The sequence below is a fragment of the Salmo salar genome, chromosome ssa10 (assembly GCF_905237065.1).
Source record: "Salmo salar chromosome ssa10, Ssal_v3.1, whole genome shotgun sequence".
In the NCBI taxonomy this organism is placed as follows: domain Eukaryota; kingdom Metazoa; phylum Chordata; class Actinopteri; order Salmoniformes; family Salmonidae; genus Salmo; species Salmo salar.
Genome location: NC_059451.1, coordinates 16,830,369 through 16,858,288, shown reverse-complemented (window position 1 = coordinate 16,858,288; position 27,920 = coordinate 16,830,369). Strand labels below are relative to the sequence as shown.

The following is a 27,920-nucleotide window of genomic DNA, read 5'->3' as shown; positions in this document are numbered from 1 at the left end:
CCAGCCCTATGTACCAGGACATCCAAATCAGTAATGCAATGGCTGGCATTTGCAGGTAACCCTATTAGAACATAGCACCCATAAGCTTTTATAAATTCTCAAATATAACACAAATCCTGCACACTGAAACCATTTCTATGCTCAATGTTAACATTGGCTAGTTTTATCATAAACCAGTAGATTTAAAACTGGGGCTTGATAACCCCTTTCCAACACAGACCTTTAGCCATTATCACTCGAAAACAGATGGGTGCCATGGCAACATCATCCATGGAATGGCTAATCCTTCCACTGTCTCAGTGTTAAAAGTGCTTTAAAAGCAAACAGAGCGTCTGAGTAAAACGGCAGCAGCACTGACCACATATGGGTCACTCTTCCCAGAAGCATGACCTCATACAGCCCGGCTGGGGGGCACTGACAGAGAGACAGCGTCTGGGGTTGCCCACAGGCAGCCGGCCTGGCGCAGCTCAGCAGCACTAACACAGACCTTTATTAAAGGCTCTGTTTCCTCACGGCCAACACGTGAACGGCATGGAGACACCGGCAAGCGGCTTGGGTAGACAGCAAGAAGTAGGCTACATTCAGGAACATTTGAGGATTTGCGCCATTTTGTCAACACAACTCAATCCTCAAACAAATGCTGTTCTTAGGGCCTTATCTAATCAGAACCATAAAAACAACACAGTTTTCATCAGCAAAGTCAGGAGCATCCCTCACACCTCAGCCACAGAGCAGTCCGTTCATCTCTCTCTACCTTGTCCATGTGAACTGAGTCATCGGTGTGGGATAAAAATGTCATGGGACAATAGAGGAGAGCTGCATTCATTCATACATAAATACGAGGCGCTGGGGAGGCAGAATGCAGGGAGTGAGTCACGTCTCTACTCCTACCTGAAGCCTGCAGTGATTTCAATGCCATACTATCCTCAATGCCAAACAGTCAGCGGCAGTCAGTAGGCAGCTTTCATGGCGGTGGGCCTCCAGAGTGGATAACTGAGGTGAAATGTGACGTGAAACACTGCGATGCTATAATGGTAGGCCCCAGTCATGAACCATCACTGACCCCAGTACAAAATGTTTCCAGCCTAAAAAGCCAGGGTCACAAAGATCACAACTGAATGGGTTGAAGGTATCACTTCAATCTGATGTAAATTGATGATGATGATGATGATGATGATGGATGATGATGTCAATGATTGTCTGATCTTATCTTAAAGTGACCATGTAATGTTTGCCTACATATGGCTTAAAGAAGAAAGGGATTCAGCCACAACACAACACCCTCTCACGCTGGTTAGTCCAATATCTACAGACAGTTAATGAAAAGCAACCAAACAACAAGAAACATGTCCCCCAGGATCAAACTTAGACTGCAGACTGAGATGACCTCATAGACCACAGAGAGGAGGAAGGTCCCTTTGCAATATCCTCTCACTTTAGTAGGCCAACGCTCTTCTAGCACAAACTACCCCTAGCCACACTGTCTTTCATGCTCAGCAACCCAGTGTGTGTTTGTGTGCGTGTCTGCGTATAAAATTAAGTAATGAAAAAATAAAAGTCTCTTTTGTTGCATCATAACAACAAAAGATAATTACAGGGAAAATTTGAATTTACGTTGGTGGTTAGGAGAACTAACACCAAAGGTTTGGAGAATTTATGTAAAAGGTTAGGTGAATTGGGTTAAGGTTAGAAAAAGGGTTAGGTTAAGGGTTAGCTAAAATGCTACAGTTGGCCCAGATGCGACTAGAACACACAACCTTTGGATTTCTAGACTGTTGAAGTATAAGCACTGAGGTACATAGGAACTGGAGACGCTTCCAAGATGGCAGACTGTTGCTTGTAATGTAATCTACTCACGTTCGCATACGCCGTGTCATGCTGGTTGCCATCTGCTTTACAGAGCCAATAACGCCTGCGCACTAGCACTCAGTGCACACTGAAGCAGTGCGAGCAACAACGACATCATCACGTCAGAAACATGACAGACATTGGATGAATATAAAATGTCCATATTTTCCTCTGTGAGTGACGGAAAACAAATCAGAATCAAAGACAATTACTTGAATAAGTAAATGAATATTTTTTTGCCACAAAAGTGATGAAAAAAAGTGTATTTTAATTTTTATTTAAAATTGAGACTTCTCTATGGGGCAGTCTATGGGAATTGTATTTTTAGGCTCGACTAAACTACAATACAGAAAGTGTCCTCTGAGCACAGTGGAAAGTGTGCTTCTAGACCAGAACCCCGGGGCATTGGGTACACGCCCACCAGTGGAGGCTGGTGGGAAGAGCTATAGGAGGACGGGCTCATTGTAATGGCTCGAATGGAATCAATGCAATGGAGTCAAACATGCGGTTTCCATATGTTTGATCTGTTTGATACCGTTCCATTTATTCCATTCCAGCCATTACAATGAGCCCAGCCTCCTATAGCTCCTCCCACCAGCCTCCACTGACACCCACCCATCCTCCACTGACCAACCTCCCTTCAATCATTTCTGCCTTCAATAACCTGTCTTTGGTAACCATACCAAACTAACATATTACACTTATTGGAGGTGCAAGGATTTACGTAAAATACCAAACGTTTTTCCAATGAGCCCAGTCTGGGCAAAGAGGTAGTTCCTTTTTTTTCTGGAATTATGCACACACTTCAAATCAGCATGAGCTCAATACCTTTCTGTGTTAAGAGCTAAATCAGTGCATCCTGACTGACTTTACTTCACACAAAATGGAGAGTGTGGGGAGGATATTGACATTCTAATTAAGTGGAGTTGCTTGCTGAGACACCGCCATTCAATTGAGCACTTTTATCCCTCTCATTTATTATGAACTTTGGAAGTGACAATAAGGCATTTGCAAAAAGAGATCAGGAGGTTAGTAAGGCTATTTAAAACACCATTAATAATGACGCATTACAATTACCGTTTCAATGCGGATGGCCACGACATTCGTGGCTTTTTCAGCCCAGGGCGGTCCTTCTCCATAGTTCTGTTGCGAGTCAGGTAATGCTCTGTGTCGGAGTGAAAACGCTGCTTGATTCGGATGTGAGTTCTTGGTTGTCGCCACAAGTGTTTGGGTGCCTTGGCGGAACCAGCACTTTCTCTACTTAGACCTGTGCACTCCATCTTTTCGGTTGTTCCCTCCAACATCAGTAGGCTACCTCTTCGTATGAAACTTCAATGTGCCTACAGGCGGTGGCACATTGCGCTGTCCACGAGCCGAGGTGCTGAAACGAGGGAACGTCAGATAGGAAAGTTCTTTTGCGTCAATATCGACATAACCCCAGTGGATATAAAAGCCACAAACAAATAATATTAACTCTTCAAATATTATACCAAACTATTCATTTGATACTCTTTTCTATCGCTGCCTTTCAATCTATGGAGAGTCATCGGTTGGCAAAAAATGTTTTTGCAATCCTAGCTCTCGCAATGTAGCCTACATGTGCGTATAACAAGGAGTAAAAGAAAACTACTTGTTTTGCCCATTTCAGAAAACTCTTCAAACGGAAGGACGTCGGAGTGAGAGTAGCATTATTCGATAGGTGAACTCACTCCACTGCTTGTGTTGTTGGGCTCCCATCTGCGCGCGTTATGAAGCAGTTCAGCCAACTGTTGGGACTGAGCGAGCACGACTGACGCGAGGTATTCATCACATTACATCACCGAGTGAGCGACATTGACTAGGAATTCTGTAAATGACTAATCCTTCTGTGAAATAAAACATTGATTTGTTATGTTATCAACTTTGGACACTTTCAAGTTAGCTTCTTCTGGGATTCAAATCATTAAAGTGAAAATTGCCCCCAGTTTTCTGTGATACAATTGAAGGGATTATGTTAAAAAAAAAAATCTCCGTATTTTGTTCAGTTAAAAACAAACTACAAAAGATATGCAGTCAGTCAAGGTTGGCAAGGAAAGTTTAAGAAAGTCAGTTCATTCCTCTTTAAATGTGTTTCTTTATAAGGCTGGTAAATGATTTCAATAAAAAAGGAAGCGTTTTTATTGAACTTTCATTTCCCTACAAGATAGATAGAATACAATTAATTGCACTTGCAGTTCCAGTTTGTTCTCTTTCATTTCCTTCACCATGATACAACCATTGGACTGTGACATAACATCGTTTCTTCATCTCATTATCAGTTTATGGTCACTGCTATGAATAAGATGGTATTCTAGTATTGATAAACTATGACTCAGAGTTGATATAGCCCTCTACAGACTTATATACCCTGTGATGCTCAACATTAAAAAGGCAATAACACTCTCCATACACTCCACATAGCCATGACATCCAGTCATTTTTATTTGACAGTAATAGACCTTCGAATACAGTCTGTACCAAAAAGCCCTGCATAATTGCACAAAGTTTTCAAATGAATTACCGAGGACTCGGCCATTCATTTTCTCCCTAGATCTGAGCATGTCACTGTGCCCTTTTCCCGGCTTTGCAAACATGATGGGCTCTTATTGGAATAGGAGAGAAAGCGCAAGCCATATGAAGAGAGGGAAAGACATGAGACAACTAAAAAATGAGAGAAAAACGAGAGGGCAGAGAGGAAGAAAGAAAAAAGGGAGAAAAATGGAGAGAAAGACATGACAAACAGACATAGAGAGAGCGAGAGAACCAGGCAAGACTCTCCCCCTCCCCATATCTTCTCTGACCTTTCTCCCACTTGCCTCTTCAGGGCCATTCCAGTAATTACCCGTCAATTCATAAGGAGAAAGGAGAATCATTAATACCTGTAACACAGCAACAACCAACAACAAAAGCCCCGTCATACAGAATCCTGCCTCCTTTCCTGTCATCTGGCCTCCGTGAGGCCTGCGATGCCGAGAAGCAGACGGTAGAGGCGTCAGCTCAGAGAGGATACATGTACCGCCGGGCCATAACGAAATTTGTGGATAAACAAACACAGACACAATAAAGCAGGTGACCTCCGTTGACCTGAGGCTGGGAGAGGGAGAGGCGGGAAGCAGCCGTCAGACAGAAGGCTTTTCTTAACCCCCTCTGGGCTTAGAGAGATTCCACCTTCATATTATTGACTGAGCTGAATCTGGGCCACAAAGATAAATAGGGGCAGGGAGCTGTGATTGGAAGACGCTGTGTGAGTGAGTGCATAAACACTGGGACAAACACAGACATACAGATAACTGCCAAAATAAACACAATTTAGTAAATTAGGGATACAAAGTATATTTAAAGCAGATACCTCAACACAGGTGTGGTTCCTGAGTTAATTAAGCAATTAACATCATGCTTAGGTTCATGTTTAAAATGCCCAGTTGCCCATTATTTTGGCTACCATGGCTAGAAGAAGATCTCAGTGACTTTGATAGAGGGGTCTCAAAGGAGCATAGGGGGTTTAAAAGGTGTGTGTTTATGTGTGTGTCTCAGTCACTAGATCTCAACCCAACGGAACACTTATGGGAGATTCTGGAGTGGCGCCTGAGACAGTGATTTCCACCTCCATCAACAAAACACCAAATTATGGAATTTCTTGTGGAAGAATGGTGTCGCATAGATAGACTTCCAATAGAATACCAGACACTTGTAGAATCTATGCCAAGGTGCACTGAAGCTGTTACGGCGGCTTGTGGTGGCCCAATGCCCTATTAAGACACTTTGTATTGGGGTTTCCTTTATTTTGGAAGTTACCTGTACGTCCAAGCACACGCACACATATCCACAAAAGTTAGTCAGTCTCCGCTTCCCTCAGCCTTGGCTAGATTAGCTTGATTTGAAAACCAAATGTCACAGGTGCAGTTTCCATCCCAACTAATTTGACTGCTTTGAAAGAAAGTGTGGAGAAAATTCAAACTCTTGCAGCAGACTTAAATATCACACAGTCGCCTTCTCAATGAATCACACTGCGGACCGCTCATGGCTTGTTGAGCACATAGAGGGAGAGAAACGAGAGATTGTGCGGGTTCGGGGGGAGTAACGGAGCGAGTCTGACAAGTCGGAGACCATTACGATGACACAGTACGTGTTTGATAGATCACAGGAAAAAAGCAGGAATAGGCATTTTTAGGCTACAGTCCAAGCTATGTCTTCCAATGGTGCAACAGCTGTCGGCATCCAAAGATTATCCAACTTGAATAAATGCCTGGAGGTAAGGACACCAGCGGTGGTGTAGCCTAAGGGTGATACGGATATCACTTATTGTTGATATCTACATAGTGCAATGATGTGAATCACACTGCTTCTCTCTCATTTAGCTATTTGTGCCTTACGGATTGTGGTTGTTGAGGATGGCTGTTCACAAATGTATATGTGTATTTTAACCCAATAATGGTTGAAGTGAACTTAACAATGCCTCACTAATTCAACTGTCACACCACATGAGAATCCAAAATATAAGATTGTTTTTCTCCAATGTTAATAAACATTGTAAATGTAAACAAACCGTATATAGCCTCAGAACATGGTTAAAACAATCATTTTGATATCATGGATGGTCAGTCCTTGCATCCATAGCTCTGTCTATTACCTTAGATACATTTGTCCAGAAACATCCCGCAGTTTTTTTTACCAAAACAGAGACGGGTTTTCGCTTTGTTGTTGTTTCAACTGTGGATTTGCCCTTGAAACAGCTGCAAATGATCGAGATATCAAAGTGTCACCAACAGCACATGGCATACATTTTTCACATGCAAATAGCACTTTTCGGTAGTACTCAAAGCATGCCATTCCACGAGAACATGAAAAATGGCGCTGCAATGGATAGCAGCCATTAAGTGTTTTTTTTGCGCTGATCTTAACTTTGTATGGTAGATAATGTTTCCGCCATCGTTTCCTATGACTGAAAAGAGCGTCTGGACATCAGAACAGCGACCACTCACCTCGATTTGGATGAAGGTTTTTGCTTCAACGAGTCGGAGGCACAGGACATACTGCTCAGCCCGGACCAGGCCCTAATCCCCGAGACTCGGAAAAAGAAAAAGGTGGAGTAAGAGAGGCCGATCACGGGCATCCTGACGAAAATACATTGGTGAGTACATAAACCGCCTCTACCCTCCATTCTATTGGTGAATGTATCATTGGAGAACAATCACTGCAGAACAAACTGAACGAGCTCCATTCGAGACTATCCTATCAACGGTACCTGAAGAACTGTAATACCCTACGTTTCTCAGAGTCGTGGCTGAACAAGGACATGGATAATATACTGAACATCTAACTGTTTTTTCTATGCAACGGCAGTGTCGGGTAATCTCAAGTGGGGAGGTGTGTGTCTCTTTGTTAACAACAGCTGGTGTGCAATCTCTGATATTAAGGAACTCTCGAGGCTCTGCTCACCTGTGTTAAAATACCGCATGGGCCTCCTGAGTGACATAGCGGTCTAAGGCACTGCATTGCCATGCTAGAGGTGTCACTACAGACACAGGTTTGATCCCGGGCTGTGTCGCAGGCGGCCGCGACCGGGAGACCCATGTGGCGGCGCACAATTGGCCCAGTGTCATCCGGGTTAGGGGGAAGGTTTGGCCGGCTGGGATGTCCTTGTCTCATCGCCTTCTAGCGACTCCTTGTGGCGGGCCGTGCGCATGCACGCTGACTTCGGTCGCCGTACACAGTGTTTACCAAGAGGAGTTTTCATCTATATTTTTCATATCTGTCTATTTACCACCACAAACTGATGCTGGCACTTAGACCACACTCAACGAGCTGTATAGGGCCATAAGCAAACCAGAAAATGCTCATCCATAGGCGGTGCTCCTAGTGGCCAGTGATTTTAATGCAGGGAAACTGAAATCCATTTTACCAAATTTCTACCATCATGTCACCTGTGCAACTTTTACTCCACACACAGAAACGCATACAAAGCTCTCCCTCGCCCTTCATTTGGCAGATCTGACTATAACTCTACCCTCATGATTCCAAGCAAAAACTCAAACAGGAAGTACCAGTGACCCATTCAATACAGAAGTGGTCTGATGAAGCGTATGTTAAGCTAGTACAGACTGAAATATGTTCCGGGATTCATCCGATGGCATTGAGGCGTTTACCACATCAGTCACCGACTTCATTAATAAGTGCATCGACAACCTCGTCCCCACAGTGATCGTACATACATATCCCAACCAGAAGCTAGGGATTACAAGCAACATCCGAACTGAGCTAGAGCTGCCGCTTTCAAGGAGCAGGACACTCATCCGTACGCGTATAAGAAATCTACCATCAAACAGGAAAAGCGTCAACAGGACTAAGATCAAATCCTACTTCACCGGCTCTGATGTTTGTCGGATGTGTTAGGGCTTGCAAACTACCATGGATTACAAACGGAAAGCCGCGAGCTTCCAAGTGATGTGAGCCTACCAGATGAGCTAAATGTCTTCTATTCTCACTTCAAGGCAAGAAACACTGAACCATGCATGATAGCAACAGCTGTTCCGGACGACTGTATGATCACGCTCTCCGTAGCCGATGTGAGTAAGACCTTTAAACAGGTTAACATTCCGACTGATTAACAGTACACCAAGGTAAAATGTCTAAATGACTATCGCCCCGTAGCACTCACATCTGTAGCCATGAGATGCTTTAAAAGGCTGGTCATGGCTCACATCAACACCATCATCCAAGAGCCACAGGTGACGCAATCTCTATTACACTGCCCTTTCCCATCTGGACAACTAAATCATAAACAACACAGTAGGCTAATAGGTCCTTAGTTGTGGGGTTATGCCCAGGTAGAACCATCTGTCTAATCTATACTTCCATATTTCCAAATCCTATTCTTGAAGATCAAGGGGTATTAAATTAATTGGAATGACTGGAAATCTGACAGACTTTGCTTTTAATGTAAATATATAACAATTCATATTATTATCTGTAGTAGAAAGCAATTGGTTAAAAGAAGCCTACATAACCAGCCCATAAAGTAAAATGCAACATCAATTTATGGCTAGTAAACTCTAACATTGATTTATCCTGCAATAGACGTCATTCAATTGGTAATATGAATTTTTGTCTTCTTCTAATGACTCTTAAGGGGAAAGTAATCTAAAAGAAACTGAAAGTAAGGAAATTACAATACTGAGTTTGATAATCAAAAAGTTACATTACTGATTGCAATTCTGGACAGGTAACTAGTAACTAACGGATTACATTTAGAAAGTAAACTACCAAACCCTGAGATTGTGAGTACTCGAGTGACAGAGTCAGAAATAAAGAGAGGCAGCTCTCGACAGAGTGAGTGTTTCTAATGAAATGAGAGAGAACGAAAAACAAAGAGATGGAAACAGAGCATTACAGAGACATAGTTGAAAGAGTAACAAGCTGCTCCACTGACTTGGAGTTGTTGATGGTCTCCAGGCTCTTGGCAGCCACGCTGGCAAGGGCATTCCTGTAGTGGGCCTCCAGGTCCAGCAGCCTGCGGTGGTCTTGGGTGTGGGTGGAGTGGCGCCGAGACAGTGGGGGCAGCAGTATTGTCCCTGAGAAACGCCGCCGCACTGCATAGCTGAGGTTGGCCGTGGGTAAAGAGTCCCTCAGACTCTGTGGAGGAAACAAAATACTATCAGAGGACAGGTATTCTGATCAATTATATAATCATTTTAGAAAGGATTTGACATATTTCTCTTGACATTTCTGTACGCAAGGGATATTATTTAGCTACGTTTCAGGAAAAGCAATCACTTAGATTTTTTTTTATTGTTGAGTAAAATATCAAGGGAATTTCAGAACTCTATGAACATCTACATGTGGCGGGAAAACTTGAGACAGAAGCAATACCTTGTCCAGGGTATCACAATGTTGTTGCATTTATGAGAAGCTAAAACTTATGAAAAGCTAAAATGTCATTTCTTTGGACCACAAAGTAATACAATTCTCAGTGTAAGATCCACCGCAGCTAGGTACAGCGTCCTGACAAATAGCATGACGACACTCAGGCACCAAACAATGGATTCTCACAACCGGGCAATAACTGCAAGGGTTAAATGTATCAACTCAACTGGAACCAGTGAATGTAACAGGCCTCTGTGTATACATGTGGGACAACAAGGCTCAGAGAATGAGTTGATGTGATGTGTCAGACCATTTCGAATGTGTGGCACAAGTTCAACACAAAAAGCCTCACACATGAACACATCTTCACCCAATGCCAAAAACACAATTACCAGAGTGACAAAGTGGACTCAGCTCAATACGTACATTTCCTAATTATTGAGTGCACTAACCCAAACCATGCTTGACTGGTCTCCTTGTGTTCTAAGGAGTGAGAATTCAGGGAGCGGACGAGTATTGATTCCTGCCTTGTTGTTAACACCTGAGGCCTGAATGTTTAACTGCCTTAAGCCTGGTATTAATCTAGATTCCCATCAATGAAGGGTTTTAAAGTGAAGTCAAGCCATCTGTGTGAGTTTGTGGTGTACCCATTTGTTTTTTTGTTTTTTTTGGGGGGGGGGTCCAAAAAGTTACATATTGCAGCTTTAAAGCAGTAATTCATATTTAATATGTGTTTGATGAATTCGATACAATTCCATTTATTCCGTTCCAGCCAATACTAGGAGCCCGTCCTCCCCAATTAAGGTGCCACCAACCTCCTGTGCTAGACAGTGCACGGGTTAAATTGGCTGGTGTGAAGTAGCCTGCCAGAATATACTATTCCATTTCTATTGCACCATCTGGATATATTTTTACCTGGTGTTATTTTGAGCCTGTGGTTGCAAAATGGGAACATACGGATGGGAAATACATAGATATGTCTAATACAATATATTCTTGCTTTGAGAAGTTGAGATCTGTTGCAATTAAAATGAATAGAAATTAAAAACAAAGCATTTTCTTCTGAAACTCGTCAGTCTATTCTTCTTCTGAGAAATGAAGGCTATTCCATGCGAGAAATTTCCAAGAAACTGAAGATCTCGTACAACGCTGTGTACTACTCCCTTCACAGAACAGCGCAAACTGGCTCTAACCAGACTAGAAAGAGGAATGGGAGGCCCCGGTGCACAACTGAGCAAGAGGACAAGTACATTAGTGTCTAGTTTGAGAAACAGACACCTCACAAGTACTCAACTGGCAGCTTCATTAAATAGTACCCGCAAAACACCAGTCTCAACGTCAACAGTGAAGAGGCGACTCTGGGATGCTGGCCTTCTAGGCAGAGTTCCTCTGTCCAGTGTCTGTGTTCTTTTGCCCATCTTAATCTTTTATTTTTATTGGCCAGTCTAAGATATTACTTTTTCTTTGCAACTCTGCAAAACTCTAAAATAAGTTTTAATGACTCCAACCTAAGTGTATGTAAACTTCCGTAAACTATATTTTTGTCTGCTGCCACGTCCTGACCAGTAAAGGGGTCTTTTGTCATTGTAGTATGGTCAGGGCGTGGCAGGGGGTGTTTGTTTTGGGTGTTTTGGGGTTTTTGGTCTAGGGGATTTTGGTTCTAGTTTTTATTTTCTAGGTTCGTTTTCCAGGTTTGGCCGAGTGTGGTTTCCAATCAGAGGCAGGTGTCTTTCGTTGTCTCTGATTGGAAGCCATACTTAGGCAGCCTGTTATCCTTTGGGTTTTGTGGGTGGTTGTTTTCCGTTTTGTGTAAGTACCTGACGGAACTGTCGGTTGTCGGTTTTGTTATTTTTTTGTAAAAGTGTTATCTCATTAAAATTAAAAGAAGATGAGCACTATACCCGCTGCGCCTTGGTCTGTTCTTTACGACGCCCCTGACATCTGCCCTACCATCCCACCCTCTTCCAACACACAATCAAGATAAAATGTTGGATTTCAAATAATTAATTTGTATTGCCTGCATTTCAGAACATACAACACGTCAGACAATTGTCCACAACGTACAAGAACATACTTTTTTTTTTTAAATAGCACCCCGAAACTAATCCATATTGTCTATGTGTTATTTCATAAGATAATAATCATTCCTATATTATGAAATCTTAAAATGGATTTATATTATTTCATGAACCCAACAGTCCAAACATCAGACTAAAGCCTCAGCTGAACATGATGTTCACACTCAGATTGCAATCTGATCAAAGCAAAGCATGAGAGCGTGTGGTATTAACACAGATACAGTTGAAGTCGGAAGTTTACATACACTTAGGTTGGAGTCATTAAAACTCGTTTTTCATCCACTGCACAAATTTCTTGTTAACAAACTATCGTTTTGGCAAGTCGATTAGGACATCTACTTTGTGCATGACACACGTACTTTTTCCAACATTTGTTTACAGACAGATTATTTAATTTATAATTCACTGTATCACAATTCCAGTGGGTCACAAGTTTACATACACTAAGATGACTGTGCCTTTAAACAGCTTGGAAAATTCCAGAAAATGATGTCATGGCTTTAGAAGCTTCTGATAGGCTAATTTACATCATTTGAGTCAATTGGAGGTGTACCTGTGGATGTATTTCAAGGCCTACCTTCAAACTCAGTGCCTCTTTGCTTGACATCATGGGAAAATCAAAAGAAATCAGCCAAGACCTCAGAAAAAAAATTGTAGACCTCCACAAGTCTGGTTCATCCTTGGGAGCAATTTCCAAACGCCTGAAGGTACCACGTTCATCTCTACAAACAATAGTACACAAGTATAAACACCATGGGACCATGCAGCCGTCATACCGCTCAGGAAGGAGACGCGTTCTGTCTCCTAGAGATGGACGTACTTTGGTGCGAAAAGTGCAAATCAATCCCAGAACAACAGCAAAGGACCGTGTGAAAATGCTGGAGGAAACAGGTACAAAAGTATCTATATCCACAATAAAATAAGTCCTATATCGACATAACCTGAAAGGCCGCTCAGCAAGGAAGAAGCCACTGCTCCAAAACCACCATAAAAAAAGCCAGACTACGGTTTGCAACTGCACATGGGGACAAAGATCGTACTTTTGGAGAAATGTCCTCTGGTCTGATGAAACAAAAATAGAACTGTTTGGCCATAATGACCATCGTTATGTTTGGTGGAAAAAGGGGGAGGCTTGCAAGCCGAAGAACACCATCCCAACCGTGAAGCACGGGGGTGGCAGCATCATGTTGTGGGGGTGCTTTGCTGCAGGAGGGACTGGTGCACTTCACAAAATAGATGGCATCATGAGGTAGGACAATTATGTGGATATATTGAAGCAACATCTCAAGACATCAGTCAGGAAGTTAAAGCTTGGTTGCAAATGGGTCTTCCAAAATGGACGATGACCCCTAGCATACTTCCAAAGCTGTGGCAAAATGGCTTAAGGACAACAAAGTCAAGGTATTGGAGTGGCCATCACAAAGCCCTGACCTCAATCCTATATAAAATTTGTGGGTAGAACTGAAAAAGCGTGTGCGAGCAAGGAGGCCTACAAACCTGACTCAGTTACACCAGCTAGGTCTGGAGGAATGGGCCAAAATTCACCCAACTTATTGTGGGAAGCTTGTGGAAGGCAACCCGAAACGTTTGACCCAAGTTAAAGAATTTAAAGGCAATGCTACCAAATACTAATTGAGTGTACGTAAACGTCTGACCAACCGGGAATGTGATGAAAGAAATAAAATCTGAAATAATAATTCTCTCTAGTATTATTCTGACATTTCACATTCTTAAAATAAAGTGGTGATCCTAACTGACCTAAACAGGGAATTTTTACTAGGATTAAATTTCAGGAATTGTGAAAAACTGAGTTTAAATGTATTTGGCTAAGGTTTATGTAAACTTCCGACTTCAACTGTACATACATACGGAATCACTGGTCACTTTAATAAATGTTTACATACGGCGTTACTCATTTCATATGTATATACTGTATTCTATTCTACTGTATTTTAGTCAATGCCACCCCCCGACATTGATCGTACTAATATTTATATATTTCTTAATTCCATTATTTTACTTTTAGATTTCTGTGTATTGTTGTGAATTGTTAGAGCTAGAAACACAAGCACTGTTGGAGCTAGGAACACAAGCATTTCGCTACACCCGCAATAACATCTGCTATTATGTGGCCAATAAAATTTGATTTGAACCCGATCGAACATCCCTGGAGAGGCTTAAAAATATATATGTGCAGCGACACTCCCCATCCAACCTGACAGAGCTTGAGAGTTTCTGCAGAGAAGAATGGGAGAAACGGAGTCTGAATACTTTCCAAGAATGGGAGTCTGAATACTTTCCAAATGCACTGCATGTACAAGGACGCGCACACACACACACACACACACACACACACACACACACACACACACACACACACACACACTTAAAATAGCTATGATGATTTAAGACAGAGACACAGTTTAAAATAAGCCACCTAAAACACATTTAACATCAAAACCAAACATTGCACACCTTAAAGCAAAGTAGTTGACTTTGTTTGTTTCTCCCAGCTGCATTTCTGATTACTTGATATCACCATTGGGAGCATTAGAGTGTGAAACGGTCTTAATTCAGAAAATAAATATTGATTCTTAAAATCATCACGTTTTGAGAGATGAGATAACCAGTGTGCTCCAAATTATTTAACTACAGCCACAAGGAGGCTGACATGAACCATTTGCTTTTTGTAATGATTACCCTCACCTGCATTTACAACGACTCCTGCATCCGGAGGGTAAAAGACTTGAAACTGGTAGCTATGGATTTAATGGGAAAATGTACATAAATCCTCATATAGCTATTTTAAGTGTGTGTGTGCGTGTGTGTGTGTGTGTGCGCACGCCCTCTTACAGCTCCACCTCCGGGGGAAATCAGCAGGAGGCCTCTTGACTAAATGTACAAAGAGAGTTCTGTTCAATCAGTGGGTTTGTTTGTCTCAGGACCATTGTGTATGTATGTATGTATGTATGTATGTATGTATGTATGTATGTGTGTTTGTTTTTGGAAAAAAGCTATTTTAGGATTATCAGTTATGATTAGGGTTAAGGGTTAGGGCTGTTACGGTGACCGTAATTACCGCCACACCGGTGGTCAGGAGTCATGACAGCAGTCAAATTCCATGTGACCGTTTAGTCACAGTAATTAGGCATCTCCGAGCTCTGATGCTGCTGATGGTCATTAGTAGCCTACCAAACTCACTAACTGCCTGGTACTCAGCACTGTATTGTTCTCTATTCACTCTGACATCAATGCAAATGTAATCAAAAATCTAATCCAACACTTCATGAGAGCCCAAGAGCTCATGTTCTTTTCTATAGTGACGGTTGCTATTAAAAAGAGGAGGATCCCATCAGCTTTCTATAGGCTAGGCCTACTATATTTATTTCTCAACTTTCCTAATATTAAGCACATTGATTCTCTTTACAACAGGAGAATAGCCTACCTGGCTGGCATGAAAATGAACCACGGGAAAGCGTCCTCCATTCACTATTTAACTGCATAGATAACATGTATTCTTTCCCCCCGTTTCGAGGTGCATGATAATGGTCCATTCTAAATAAATAAAACATTCCACACACATACAGTACCAGTCAAAAGTTTGGACACACCTACTCATCCAAGGGTTTTTCTTTATTTTTACTATTTTCTACATTGTAGAATAATAGCGAAGACATCAAAACTCTGAAACAACAGATATGGAATCCTGTAGTAACCAAAAGTGTTAAACAAATAAAAATAACCACCCTTTGCCTTGACAGCTTTGCACACACTTGGCATTCTCTCAACCAACTTCACAAGGAATGCTTTTCCAACAGTCTTGAATGAGTTCCCACATATGCTGTGCACTTGTTGGCTGCTTTTCCTTCACTCTGCGGTCCAACTCATCTCTATTGGGTTGTGGTCGGGTGATTGTGGAGGCCAGTTCATCTGATGCAGCACTCCATCACTCTCCTTCTTGGTCAAATAGCCCTTACACAGCCTGGAGGTGTGTTTTGGATCATTGTCCTGTTGAAAAACAAATGATTGACCTAGTTTGCTTTTAGTGGGACTGACGGCGTATCGCTGCAGAATGCTGTGGTTGCCATGCTGGTTAGGTGTGCCTTGAATTCTAAATAAATCACAGACAGTGTCAGCAGCAAAGCACCCCCACACCATCACACCTCGTCCTCAATGCTTCACGGTGGGAACCACACATGCAGAGATCATCCGTTCACCTACTCTGCATCTCACAAAGACATGGTGTTTGGAAGCAAAAATATCACATTTGGACTCAACAGACCAAAGGACAGATTTCCACCGTTCTAATGTCAATTGCTGGTGTTTCTTGGGCCAAGCAATTCTCTTCTTATTGGTGTCCTTTAGTAGTGGTTTCTTTGCAGCAATTCGAACATGAAGGCCTGATTCACTCAGTCTCCTCTGAACAGTTGATGTTGAGATGTGTCTGTTACTTGAACTCTGTGAAGCATTTATTTGGGCTGTAATCTGAGGTGCAGTTAACTCTAATGTACTTACAGTATCCTCTGCAGCAGAGGTAACTCTGGGTCTTCCTTTCCTGTGGTGGTCCTCATGAGAGCCAGTTTCATCATAGCGCTTGATGGTTTTTGCGACTGCACTTTAAGAAACTTTCAAAGTTCTTGACATTTTCCGGATTGTCTGCCCTTCATGTCTTAAAATAATGATGGACTGTTGCTTCTCTTTGCTTATTTGAGCGGTACTTGCCATAATATGAACTTGGTCTTTTACCAAATAGGGCTATTAGCAAGATGGGGTCGACAGACGTGAGCTCTGCTTCAGCTCCTAAGGAACTTCGTGTCATCAAGGACATGAGCCACGGCCTGTTCACCCCACTATCATCCAGAAGGTGAGGTCAGTACAGGTGCATCAAAGCTGGGACCGAGAGACTGAAAAACAGCTTCTATCAAGGCCATCAGACTGGTACAGTGGCAAGAAAAAGTATGTGAACCCTTTGAAATTACCTGGATTTCTGCATAAATTGGTCATACATTTTGATCTCTTCTTCATCTAAGTCACAACAATAGACAAACAGTCTGCTTAATCTAATAACACAAACAATTATATGTTTTCATGTCTTTATTGAACACACCATGTAAACATCCACAGTGTAGGGTGGTGTCGTGTCTTTGGCTATGCCGGATTAAGTGATATGACATGCTAACTTATAAAATGATTTCTCTGTCATTAATATTACCTGATTAAGCTAATCATGTAAATGTAATTAACTAGAAAGTCGGGGCACCACGGAAGAACGTTTATAGAGCCGTTATCTTCCGAATAAACTCTTAAAATACTTTGTAATATTTTACATCGATAACAGTCAATATTAACCCTTGTCTTATTTTCAGTCTCATATTGAAAGTTGTAAATTCTTGGCTATCTTCACGAACCCTGGCTAACAAGTTGAATCAGCAATACAAAATTGGGTTTAATTATTTATTTACTAAATACCTAACTAATCACACAGAATTACAAATACACAGAATACAATGATGTCATACAGAATTCACCCCTGGTGAATGGAACCTGTATGAAAGCTGGTTACACAAAGGAAAGGGGGTTGGGCTTGAATGAAAGAGCGGGAAGATTTAGGAACACAGAAACAGCAGCTATGCTATCGTAAATACATTATCTTATGCATTCTAAATTACCGCCCATTTGGAAAAGGAAAATGCAATAAATATTTACTCTGAGCTGCGCTTCGGTAGATTGGTCGTAGATGCTGGCCGGGTTGGCCAACAGATCTCCCTGTTTTCGGAAGAATGTCAATGGTGGTCAATTGGATACGTGGTGGTATCTTCGTCTGGTTGTTAGACTGGATCCGTCGTCCGTCCTTTCTTAGCCCACGTAAGCAGCGGCCGCTGCTAACTCAACGGCTAGGAAGTAGCACTTCTGTAGTGAATAAGCTCAAAGTTCATACCATTCGCCACCAAAGCTCACGCCGAGGTTGGCTTAGTTCTGTTCTTGACATGTGTGTCCTTCTAACGTAGAGGCTGCAGACCTCCCGTACTGGAACCACTTGTTATCTTTTCGTCAAAGCTTATATAGTGGAGAGGGGGAGGGAGGTGTTTCATCGTTTATAACCCCTGTCTCTTCACAGGGTTGGGCCACTGATCGAGCAGGGCACTTTCCTTATGAAAACCCAAATCTCTCATTCGGAAGCTAAAATTACATTTCATCTCCTAACAAACATTTTCAATATCAAACATTTCAATTGCATAACAATTCCATGTGACTCTGATAACTAGAGGGCGTATACTTTCTCAGATACAGTTTATGTCATCCTGTCATCAGTCATAATGTCTCAGATGACAACCGAACTGACATACATACTCATTACGTTCCCAAGCATATTTCCAACTGGTTTTATTAACAAAATATGTGGTACCTTTCCCCATTTGTTTGATGTTCCCAGACTCTCTATATTTAACACAGGCTATTCACGTCCTTCAGTAGATTCAGAGAGGGGAAGGGAGAAAGGTATTTATGGGGGGGGGGCATAAACCTAACCCACAGGCCAACGTCATGACAGTGGGAAAAGTGTGTAAACCCTTGGATTTAATAACTGGTTGACCCTCTTTTGACAGTAATAACCTCAACCAAACATTTTCTGTAGTTGCGGATCAGACCAGCACAACGGTCAGGAGGAATTTTGGACCATTCCTCTTTACAAAACTGTTTCAGTTCAGAAATATTCTTGAGATGTCTGGTGTGAACCGCTCCAGGTCATGCCACAGCATCTCAATCGAGTTGAGGTCACGACTCTGACTGGGCCACTCCAGATGGCGTATTGAGCCAACCAGTCTACTGTTGAAGCCATTCTGTTGTTGATTTACTACTATGTTTTGGGTCGTTGTCTTGTTGCATCACCCAACTTCTGTTGAGCTTCAATTGGCAGACAGATAGCCTTACATTCTCCAGCAAAATGTGTTGATAAACATGGGAATTCATTTTTCCGTCGATGATAGCAAGCTGTCCAGGCTCTGAGGCAGCAAAGCAGCCCCAAACCATGATGCTCCCTCCACCATACTTTACAGTTGGGATGAGGTTTTGATGTTGGTGTGCTGTGCTGTGCCTTTTTCCCTCCACACATAGTGTTGTGTGTTCCTTCCAAACAACACAACTTTAGTGTAATCTGTCCACAGAATATTTTGCCAGTAGCACTGTGGAACATCCAGGTGCTCTTTTGCAAACTTCAGACGTACAGCAAATGTTTTTTTGGACAGCAGTGGCTGCTTCCGTGGTGTCCTCCATGAACACCATTCTTGTTTAGTGTTTTACGTATCGTAGACTCGTCAACAGAGATGTTAGCATTTTCCAGAGATTTCTGTAAGTCTTTAGCTGACACTCTAGGATTCTTAACCTCATTGAGCATTCAGCACCGTGCTCTTGCAGTCATCTTTGCAGAACGGCCACTCCTAGGGAGAGTAGCAACAGAGCTGAACTCTCCATTCATAGACAATTTGTCTTACCGTGACCTGATGAACATCAAGGCTTTTAGATATACATTTGTAACCCTTTCCAGCTTTACGCAAGGCAACAATTCTTAATATTTGGTCTTCTGAGATCTCTTTTGGTCAAGGCATGGTTCACATCAGGCAATGCTTCAGGTGAATAGCAAACACATTTTGTGAGTGTTTTTTATATTGCAGGGCAGCTCTAACCAACATCTCCAATCTCGTCTCATTGATTGGACTCCAGGTTAGCTGACTCCTGACTATCTTTGGAGAAGTCATTAGCCTAGGGGTTCACATACTTTTTCCAACCTACACTGTGAATGTTTAAATGATGTATTCAATATAGACAAGAAAAATACAATAATTTGTGTGTTATTAGTTTAAGCACACTGTGTTTGTCTATTGTTGTGTTAGAGGACGATCAGATCACATTCTTTGACCAATTTATGCAGAAATCCAGGTAATTCCAAAGGGTTCACATACTTTTTCTTGCAACTGTAAATACCCATCACTAGCCAGTTCCTCAACCCTGAACCTTAGAGGCTGCTGCCCTATATACATAGACATGGAATCACTGGCCACTTTAATGTTTACATACTGCTTTACTCATTTCATATGTATATACTGTATTCTATTCTACTGTATTTAAGTCTATGCAACTCCGAAATTGCTCATGCTAATATTTATATATTTCTTAATTCCATAATTTTACTTTTAGATTTATGTGTATTGTTGTGAATTGTTAGCTACTACTACACTGTTGGAGCTAGGAACATAAGCATTTCACTACACCCACAATAACACCTGCTCAATATGTGTATGTGACCAATACAATTTTAGTTTAATCTTATCATCTGTATACCAACACAACTGGTTGGCTCAAAAGCATTAAGTTAAAAGTTAACAAGGCACACCTATATTTTGATTTGTTTAACACTTTTTTTGGTTAGTACATGATTCCATGTGTTTTCATAGTTTTGATGTGTTCACCATTATTCTACAATGTAGAACATAGTAAAAATAAAGAAAAACCCTGGAAATGAGTAGGTGTGTCCAAACTTTTGACTGGTACTGTATGATTTAGTATATGTAAAGACAATATTAAATCAAGTATAGTCTGATGGGTGACAATATTAGCCTATCACTTGTGAATGATGCCCAGCTTATGTACAGTAAGGCAATAAAAAAACACACCTTTTTTGCAACTTTTTCCAATCATAGTCGCACACCTCATGTAGCCGAGCCCATAGGCCTATTTGTTTTGATAAGGATTGTATCACAACTAAAGTGGCCAAATAACTTCTTAAAACTCAGCACATCAATTCGCTTTACAATGGCATACATACGCAGCACGAGTTTCACGTTTGGGGAAGATAATTTAAGATAAACATTCTGATCGATTGCGTCAGCCTTATCGCTTTTAAAATCGTTTTTGATGCTAGTGGTTGTATTAATTTATGATCTATTGCATCCCACAACTGTCCCAGACTATATTAGGATATTTATTTCTTGCTCAGAATAGGTTTACTTTTGTAATATGGGGCATAGTAGATTGACATAGGCTAGTGCTTTTGCTGTACTTTTGCTGTACGTTTGTTCTACTCATCCTGTTGACTGATGAAAAGTAAATGTGGACAGTTTTTTTCAACATCTTCAATATGCACCTTGGAATTGGATAAGGATGCGCAGTTTCATCCCCGATGTGTCGGTGTTCACTTGTAGCCTGTGAGAAGGACCCAATCACGTGACTGGCATTGGGTAATAAGAAATGAGATATCTGAGAGAGCCATGTGAGTGAGAGGTACTTCGGAGCACACAGCTGGGAGAAGGGAATTATCATTATTCTATTCAGCCCAAGGGCACAACGGCCACTGGCTGCAAAAAGCATGGATGTTTTTAGAGGCATTATGGCCACACAAAGGGGATGCCACCGGGAAATTCGAGGCATTATCAAGTTATCAAGTTTGTCAAATTGTAAATAAGAGACTGATGAAGTGTGTGTAACCTGCGCAAAAAAACAAAGCAGAGCTCATGCCTGTTATGCTACTTTTTTCAAATCATCATTAGAGTCGCATAATGCAGTCTTAGAATGTATTAAAAATCTAAACATATAGCCCAACGTTTGATGGCAACTAATGTTGCATAAATAACTCTAAATTAAAGATATAAGAGGACCTGCTTCTTTGTTAACTGCTCAACACAGAATATCCGCATGTGCGCACTCCCTCAAATCGTTTGGAGAAAATATCCATTATATTTTAGTCAGCTATGTTCAATTGTATTCTTCCTACTATAAATAATGCCACAGAATTCTAAGCAAATTTGTCTGCTAAATGACCCAGTGTAGCCCACAGCCATATGGCATAGCCAGATCAGGGCCTAACATAAGGACAACTCAGAGTATGCTTTTCTGTTCTTCTGAAATAGACTATATCATGTTTCTTTAGACCGGTCTAAAATAAATAATGGATTTATATTACATGGATTGAGACTTTTTAAAATGTAGATGTTCCAAAGGTCTAAATCAGTGGCTTGTAGGATATGTGTGGAAACCTAGAGATGCTAAATGTGTTCATGTTAATTAATGGTCAACTACCGTGAGACGGGCAGTTATTTGCTTGACAATCACCAGCTGACAAAATTTCATGACCTCCACAGCCTTAATTTGGGAAATAGGATTTTGATGGTGTGTGTGTGTGTGTGTGTGTGTGTGTGTGTGTGTGTGGTCTCGCTCTCTCTTACAGCTCCACCTCCTGGGGAAATCAGCAGGAGGCCTCTTGACTAAATGTACAAAGAGAGTTCTGTTCAATCAGTGGGTTTGTTTGTCTCAGTACCATTGTGTGTGTATGTGTGTGTGTGTTGTTGGTTTTACTATCCTTGTGGGGACCATAAGAGAGACATTTCGCCAGCCCCACAAGGAAAAAAGGCTCAGGGTTAGAATTAGGGGTTATGTTTAGGAGTTAGTGTTAGGTTAATGGGTTAGGGAAAATAGTGTTTTGATGGTGTGTGTGTGTCTCCCTCACTCTTACAGCTCCACTTTCTGGGGAAATCAGCAGGAGGCCTCTTAACTAAATATCACAATCATAATAATTGATTTTATAAGTAGGAATGAAAAACACGACTGATAATGAGAACATGAGCTGTGGCGTCAAGAGCTGGGCACATCAGTGTTAAATGTGAAATCACCATTATTTACGAGAATTCAACACATTAATTCACAGCTCTCATCCTCTCCAAATCTGAAATAAATAACTTTTCCCCATTTAATTATGCTAGCAAGAACAGAATAATTACATTTTCCTCGATAGAACATGGAGCTGAAAATATTCCGGTACAGAACACAATCCTCCGACACCTCAAAGTTGACATAACAGCCTTTGAGTCTGGTAAAATCACTTCACCCTGGACCCCAGAGGTTCAGAGCGCTATGTGTGAGCATGCTTTGAGACAGCAGAGCAGAGCCCCATGTCAAGAATGAGGAATGCCTAAGACTATGACGGAAGGGCCTTTCAAGTCTACCCACAATCACACACATACTTAAACAAGACATTTGACAGAGATAGTAAAGCATTAATACATGGACAAATTGCATCCAGTGACGCTATATGCTTTGTGCTTATGGCCCAAGTTTATCGCACAAGGAGCCTCTCAGTAGGGCTGGCACAATTACCATATAACCGTGTAACCGAAGGTTATGGGTGAAGATTGTCATGAAAATAAAATAACCACCATAACCTGTGCTTAATTTATAAATTGGAAGGTGCCGGAACCAAAAGTGAGCGTGAGAGGGGGGTGACCTGGGGGGGGCTCTGAGGTACGAGAACTCATAAAAATGTTTTTATAATAAAGCATTGCATGCATTATCTTCGCTTTTGTGTGCTGACATAGAGCAGTAGAGTAGAGAGAGGTGCTTGCAGAAGTTGTACACATGGGGAAAAGAAATTGAAGCCTAGGGTCCGGGAAAAGTGTGGCCTTTATAAATACATTTCATGCAATTCTACACCTTTTTTTTATTACCTCACAAATTATTGAAATGACAGGCAACAGTGCATGTTCAGACCCCTTAACTTTTTCCACATTTCGTGATGTTACAGCCTTATTCTAAAATGGATTCAATAGTTTTTTCCCTCATCAATCTACACACAATACCCCATAATAACAATGCAAAAACATCACATTTATATAGTATTTAGACCCTTACTCAGTACTTTGTTGAAACACTGGCAGCGATTACAGCCTCGAATCTTCTTGGGTATGATGCTACAAGCTTGTGTCATGACGTGCCCCTGAGGGGAAGATCATAGCGCTCCCCCTTTCTCTCTCTCACCACAGTTTTATAATGGTCCTAAATATGCTGCTTCTGGGTCTGTAGTATTGGGATTGGAATGTCTGACTGTGGGACACAGAGAGAGACTTGGCCAACCTTTAACATCAAAAAAGGTTGAATGATGAAACAGTATTTCTGTATTTCCGGACGGTTCGAATGGTCGGTGGGAAATCAAGGAATGACCTTGCCGAATTTGTTTCATTTGGTGACCTCGTGAAAGACAGGAGACCCACATTACTGTATCTTTGTTTGTATACACTTCTCAATTATGGGGTTTGCATCTGAATGTTGTATAGAATAAATGATTAACTATAAGAATACTTTTGGAAAGATGTGATTTTTTGTCTTCTAAATGAGAATTGTTTTTCATAGTAACTTATGGTCATTCAGTGGCCACGCCCCCGTGAGCACAGACATTTACATCGGCGTCATGGAAGCCCCTTCTCTACTCTAGTATAAAACCCACTTTCGGCGAAACGTAGATTAGACCAAAACATGCCGGGTTGCTGCCGGTGTGTGAAGTGGTTCTAGCTATGACCTGAATAATCAACCATTGAGACCAGAGAGCATGGAGCGGTAGCGACATGTTGAAATGGTTGGCAATTTAAATACAGACCAGAGGACGTAGGGAAGCAGTCCATACGTTACAAATGGTTAAGAAGAAAATCTCTACAACTGAAGACTATGCATTCAGTCTGCAGCTGTTGGAGTACTTTAGTCTGGTAAACGCGACCGATCAAACGGTACTCTGAAAGATCCATTCTAAAGAACATTTCACTATCGAACGACAATTAGTACGCCTGACGTATTCATTATAACAAGCTACGACTACGAAAGACTTTGATCACTGGTGGACGAACCAGAGACTTTCTGTCGACTGACTATCCAGAAGACGGACCGGTGATCACAGAGAGGGACAAAGGCATACACTCGTAAATATGTAAAATGCAATTTATTTTTGAATGAATGGCTGTTCATGTGCAAAAGGGTTAGCATTTCCATGAGCGTGGTTATCAACTGTATGTACGTGTCCACTCTGCCTTTCCCGCTCTTGAGCTGTCCCCACCACTTTCCTTTGTCTACCAAGCCGTCATATCGATTTCATCCACTAGGGACTTTTCTTTGTATCATGTTAGTAACCAATGTATGACCTATTGTGTGTGTGTTTATATAATTCTGTGTGTGATTATTTAGTTAGTTAAGCCAATTTATGCTAGGGTTCGTGCCGATATCCAAGGGTTTGCGACATTAATAAGTGACTGTAATCGATAAGATATGAAAATATCTGAAGAGAGTTAAATTCTGGAAATAGTAACTCTTTAAACATTCCTAGTTAATTACTATTCCGTGATTTGTTTAAATCACAGAATAATTACATAGAGAATTGATTTGATAATATAACAGCCTTGACATTTAATGACAGCCAACGTTACGACACTTGGCACACCTGTATTTGGGGAGTTTCTCCCATTCTTCTCTGGAGATCTTCTCCGTTAGGTTGGATGGGGAGCGTCGCTGCACGGCTATTTTCAAGTCTCTCCTGAGATGTTCGATCGGGTTCGTCCGGGCTCTGGCTGGGCCACTCAAGGATATTCAAAGACTATTCCCGAAGCCATTCCTGCATTATCTTGGCTGTGCGCTTAGGGTTGTTTTCCTGTTGGAAGGTGAACCGTCGCCCCAGTCTGAGGTCCTGAGCACTCTGGACCAGGTTTTCATTAAGGATCTCCTTGTACTTTGTTCTTCTTTCCCTCGATTCTGACTAGTCTTCCAGTCCTTGCTGCTGAAAAACATCCCCACAGCATGATGCTGCCACCACCATGCTTCACCATAGCGATGGTGCCAGGTTTCCTCCAGATGTGATGCTTGGCATTCAGGCCAAAGAGTTCAATATTGGTTTCATCAGACTAGAGAATCATGTTTCTCATTGTCTGGGAGTTCTTTAGCAAACTCCAAGCGGGCTGTCAAGTGCCTTTTACTGAAGAGTGGCTTCCATTTGGCCACTACCATAAAGGCCTGATTGGTGGAGTGCTGCAGAGATGGTTGTCCTTCTGGAAAGTTCTCCCCTCTCCAGAGTAACTTTGAAGCCCTGTCAGAGTGACCTTCGGGTTCTTGGTCACCTCCCTGACCAAGGCCCTTCTCCCCCGATTGCTCAGTTTGGGCGGGCGACCAGCTCTAGGAAAAGTGTTGGTGTTTCCAAACTTTTTCCATTTAACTTCTTATGGATGGTGGCAGTATTGAGTCGCTTGGATGACTGACGTGCCCAGAGTAAACTGCCTCCTACTCACTCCCAGAAACTAAGATATGCATATTATTAGTAGATTTGGATAGAAAACACTCTGAAGTTTCTAAAACTGTTTGAATGATGTCTGTGAGTATAACAGAACTCATATGGCAGGCAAAACCCCGAGAAGAAATCCAACCAGGAAGTGATTTGTAGTTCTTCTATCTAATCCCTGTTCAAACTACAGTGTCTGTGGGGTCATTTTGCACTTCCTCAGGCCTCCATTGGCTGTCAACAGCCTTTAGAAACTTGTTTCATGCGTCTCCTGTTACTGGGCAGAGAATAGGAGCTCAGTCTATCAGTGGACTGCCTGGGACCAGTGAGTTGTTTACTGCGCGGGCACGTTTGGCACGCCGCTCATTCTTTTTCTTCTGTAATGAATACGCTATTGTCCGGTTGGAATATTATCGACGTTTTATGTTAAAAAGACACTAAGGATTGATTGTAAACATCGTTTGACATGTTTCTATGAACGGTAATGGAACTATTTGACTTTTTGTCTCTTATTTTACGCTCACGTGTTATGCCTTTGGATAGTGATCTGTACGCACGAACAAAACGGAGGTATTTGGACATAAATATGGAGTATTTCTGTCACAGTTGTCGTAGTGATGAGACCAAAATGCAGCAGGTATGTTTATGCTCATCTTGACGTTTAATATATTCAAAATGAACACCAAAAGAACGAACGATCAACAAAACAGTCTGGCAAGGCACAAGGCTAAACACAGAACAATCTCCCACCAATGACAAACACAAACACACCCTAATATATGGGACTCTCAATCAAAGGCAAATAGACAACACCTGCCTTCAACTGAGAGTCCCAACCCCAATTAACCAAACATAGAAACAGACACACTAGACTAAACATAGAATACATGAAAATCAAACAGTGGCCAAAAACCCCGGAATACTTAAATCAAATGCCCCTTCAACAAACACACCACCCCGAACCACATAAAACGAATACCCTCTGCCACGTCCTGACCAAACTACAATGACAATTAACCCTTATACTGGCCAGGACGTGACAATTTCGAACAAAAATAACATTTCTTGTGGATGTAGGAGTCCTGGTAGTGCATTCCGACCAAGATCAGCAAAGGTAAGGGAATATTTATAATACTAATTCTGAGTTTAGTTGACTCCAGAACTTTGCTGGTATCTGTATAGCTTGCTTTGATGGTTGAGCTCCGTACTCAGAATATTGACAAATGTGCTTTAGCCGAAAAGCTATTTTAAAATCTGACACAGCGGTTACATTAAGGAGTAGTATATCTATAATTCTTTCAATAACTGTTGTAAATTTTATCAACATTTATGATGAGTATTTTTGTAAATTGATGTGCTCATTCACCGGGGGTTTTGGTGGGAATACATTTTCTGAACATCACGCGCCAATGTAAAATGGGGTTTATGGATATAAATATGAACTTTATCAAACAAAACATACATGTATTTTGTAACATTGAGTCCTGGGAGTGTCATCTGATGAAGATCATCAAAGGTTAGTAATTCATTTTAGCTGACTTTCTGGTTTTTGTGATGCCTCTGCTTGCTTGGAAAATGGCTGTGTGGTTTTTCTTGTTTAGGTGCTGTCCTAACATAATCTAATGTTTTGCTTTCGCCGTAAAGCCTTTTTGAAATCGGACACTGTGGTTAGATTAAGGAGAATCTTATCTTTAAAATGGTGTATAATACTTGTATGTTTGAGAAATGTTAATTGAGATTGTTGTTTTGAATTTGCCGCCGTGCACTTTCACTGGCTGTCGTCATATCGATCCCGCTAACGGGATTCAAGCCATAAGAAGTTTTAAGAATGATGGAGGCCACTGTGTTCTTGGGGACCTTCAATGCTGCAGACATTTTTTGGATCCCTTCCCCTGATCTGTGTCTCGACACAATCCTGTCTCGGAGCTCTACGGACAATTCCTTTGACCTCATGGCTTGGTTTTTGCTCTGACATGCAATGTCAACTGTGGTACCTTATATAGACAGGTGTGTGCCTTTCCAAATTGTGTCCAATC

At 41.6% G+C, this 27,920-nt stretch overlaps 1 protein-coding gene across 4 annotated transcripts in view; it reads right to left on the bottom strand.

Annotated features, from left to right (window-relative positions):
* LOC106613633 (cAMP-specific 3',5'-cyclic phosphodiesterase 4D) overlaps nucleotides 1-27,920 on the bottom strand; it is a 166,676-nt gene that overhangs the window by 115,881 nt on the left and 22,875 nt on the right. For 2 of the 4 annotated variants that reach the window (XM_045687395.1, XM_045687396.1), the window contains exon 6: nucleotides 9,296-9,498. In XM_045687395.1, the coding sequence (XP_045543351.1) occupies nucleotides 9,296-9,498 (203 nt within the window). Of the gene's footprint in view, nucleotides 1-6,848; nucleotides 7,363-9,295; nucleotides 9,499-27,920 lie in introns of those variants that run through there. The other 2 variants (XM_045687398.1, XM_045687399.1) reach the window with 2 other exon arrangements.